Consider the following 3,136-nt stretch of genomic DNA (forward strand, 5'->3'; position numbering starts at 1 on the left):
TGGTTTCTCTTTCTGTGTGCGAGAAAACAACTTTCTCGTTCTGTTTTTACATGAGCGAAATACTACATCATAGTAGAGGAAAACTAGAAGAGTGGGTTAAGGGGAAAAAATTGATTATTAGATGCATCAAATATGATCCATGAACGATTCTGAGTCGATTCGAAATTTAAAACAATCAAAGAATTAATTTAAAAAGTAAAGGTAACAAAGAGCGCACACAAACATGGGTAACCTTGGGGATCGCGTCATACGACCGGCTCAACTTCAGTGTATACACTCATGTCCTCCTAACTCAGATCATGACTGAAAGCTGAATTGAATCATTGAATCCTGAGTTCCCTTAAAATCCCCCCCCCCCCAATGCAGACCCTTAAAAAGTCTTACGATTAAAGGTCGTAAAGATCATAAGGTCGTGAACCAGTCGTTGATCGTTGAACCTCGTCTTTTAGCTCATCCCCGTCGGTACGGGAAAATGGGAAAGTGCAAGTTCATACAGAAAAGTTTGAAAATAGGGATTATTGGTTGTTTTTAAAACCGGTTAGTTGAAGTCCCTATAAAGCAAACTGAAAACTGCGCAGCTTGATGGCCTTGTGGTAGAGTGTCTTCCCTGAGACTGGGCGGTCGTGAGTTCAAATCCAGGCCAAGTCATACCAAAGACCCAGTGCCTCCCCGCTTGACATAAAACAAACAAACAGTTGGATTCGGGGGTTAAACCACCAAGTGGTTCCTGAGTGTGACTGAGTCTATAGCTCACCTCTCCCTCAGGGGATAGGACAAATCCATCCATCCATCCATTTTCTTGTCCGCTTCTTCCCTTTCGGGGTCGCGGGGGTGCCGGAGCCTATCCCAGCTACTGAAGGGCGAAGGCGGGGTACACCCTGGACAGGTTGCCAGTCTGTCGCAGGGCGATAGGACAAATACAGAGAACACATTTCACACATTTACGTCCGTGATGACTAATGGGACTTTGACTTTAAAAACATTTAAACACAGCACAGTGATGATTGTGGAGGTCAGAAAACAGCAAACTCCAACTGATTGTTTCATTTTCTTTGTAAACATGGTCCTAAAGTACATTTTAAGAGTTTAAAAAAAGTCTTCAGCTCCTTAAATGTAACTTCTATAAATCAGCAGACTCCCATATAAGAGAACAAAGGTAGCAGAAACGGTTGGTGACATGTACATTTGTTTTCCCTCTCCTCTCTAGCGTGTCTTTGGTGAATAAAGCCGTGGTGGACTACTTCTTTGTGGAAATAGGTGTGGAAAAGCACTTTGAGGTTCTGCGCCACTTCTTGCTGATGGAAGATGGCGAGTTTGCACAGTCGCTCAGCGATCTGCTCTTTGAAAAGGTGATTTATTTATCTATCTTTTCCTCTGGAGTTCTGGTAGGAACTCCGTTTGAGTTTTTAATGTATGATCTTTAGTGTTATATGCAGTAATCCATTGGCTGCTTGTGTATATAAATACATTTATATGCATTTCTTTTAAGAATTTTATTTGGATTGCAATCATAAAAAGTTTTTTCCCCTGAAAAATACTCTTTGTTCAATGATTAAGGCTGAGGTTTTCAGGTCTTGAAAATGAAAGACTACCCTCGCATTGTAAAAATTGCAGTAATCAGTACTTTTAAATGAGGTCAGACTACACATGAACAGCGTTGCAGTTTCGAGCAGCGCTGATGCTTGACACCCAAAGAATTTCCTAACTGCAATCGCTGACAGATTTCTCCTGGTGTCGAGCTTTCTTTCTTGAAATACCAAGTACCGCTTTGACACCTCAGTGCTGTTCTGCTGAAACATTCATGGACATCTGTCTCATGAGGCTGGAGAGACAGAAGGTGTTATTTATCCAGGCAGAGCACTAATTTCACTCACTAGCACACCTTCCTTTTGACAGGAAGCTAATCTCTTAATCAGCTAGCAGTCGGGTTGTTATGAAACCAACTCCTAAGATCTTATCAGGACGTTAATTGACGAAAGCATGCCGTGTGTTCATTTGAATGTGTCCCTGCGTCCAGATGGTCAGTGGTCAGACACCTGGCGAGCTGCTCACCCCTCTGGTCCTCAACTCCATCCTCAGTAAGGCGCTGCAGTACAGCTTACACGGGGACACGCCTTTAGCCGCAAACTTTACGTTTGCCCTCCGCTTCCTTCCGGAGACCTTTCACCCCCACGCGCCCGACTCTCTGAACTGTCTGGAGCTGCGCTACAAGGTGAGGCTGATGGGAAAAAAAAACACACATGCTCATCTTATTTTGGGATTTAGAAAAGAATGCAGTCAAAACAGTTTTGAGGATGCCATTGTTTCTAAATTGGATTCAGAAGACAGAAAAGAGGAAAAATTGTGTTTATAACAGGTTCTCTAATGCATTTTTCTAATATTGATGTATATTAAAAGGTAATCAAACACTAAATCGACTTTTTTTGTCTGTTGACCTCTATATATATGGGGGTTTTATAGGTGCTGTCTGTTGGTCCTTGCCACATTTTTGACAATTTTAATAAAAACGTGTTTAATATAGTCTAAAACCATCTGTGTGCTGCCCCCTGTAGGTTGAAACGAGGTAGTACAGTTGAATTTTGTATTTGTTCAATTGGTGTAAGTCCCACGTCATTTCAGAAGGTTCACATCATCATGCTCAGATAGATAGATAGATAGATAGATAGATAGATATCTTTATTTGTTATTGTCTCAGGTACAATGAAATTAAAAAGTGCCTCCTGCTCAGTGCAACATTCATACTTCAAATCAACCCATGGTAAAAAAAAACCTAATACTACAATAATAAATAATACATTAAAAAAAGGTGCTCATAATTAAAAAATAAATAAAAAAAATCCCAGGGTACTCAGTGGGTGTTAAAATTGTTAAAAACCAGAGCAAAAACAATAGTAAAAATAATAAATATGAGAAAACCATCCACTCTGCAGCTCTAGTGTAAAAGCCCCGCCCTTCTTTGAATCTGTAATGGTCAGTCGTTAGCATTAGCATGGCTCGTAGGTGTTTTTTATCCTTTGGTCACCAGAAATCTACTGGTTTGCAGAACTTTCCAGTAAACTTAGAAGTTGGGCAACAGTGGTTTAGTGCAATTGGCGTTGAATCCAGGGAACTCCGTCCCGGTGATGGATTTACAATG

General features: G+C 40.9%; 1 protein-coding gene across 1 annotated transcript; it reads left to right on the plus strand.

The window, feature by feature from the left end:
• Positions 1-1,207: 1,207 nt before the first annotated feature.
• LOC112139554 (gamma-tubulin complex component 6) lies at positions 1,208-2,353 on the plus strand (the record flags this gene model as incomplete). Its single annotated transcript, XM_024262383.2, has 2 exons — positions 1,208-1,349; positions 2,018-2,353. Coding segments are annotated over 2 exons (478 nt in total), but the record flags the coding sequence as incomplete, so codon positions are not given.
• Between the last annotated feature and the right edge of the window lie 783 nt (positions 2,354-3,136).

This window comes from Oryzias melastigma, unplaced genomic scaffold (assembly GCF_002922805.2).
Source record: "Oryzias melastigma strain HK-1 unplaced genomic scaffold, ASM292280v2 sc02450, whole genome shotgun sequence".
Lineage (NCBI taxonomy): Eukaryota > Metazoa > Chordata > Actinopteri > Beloniformes > Adrianichthyidae > Oryzias > Oryzias melastigma.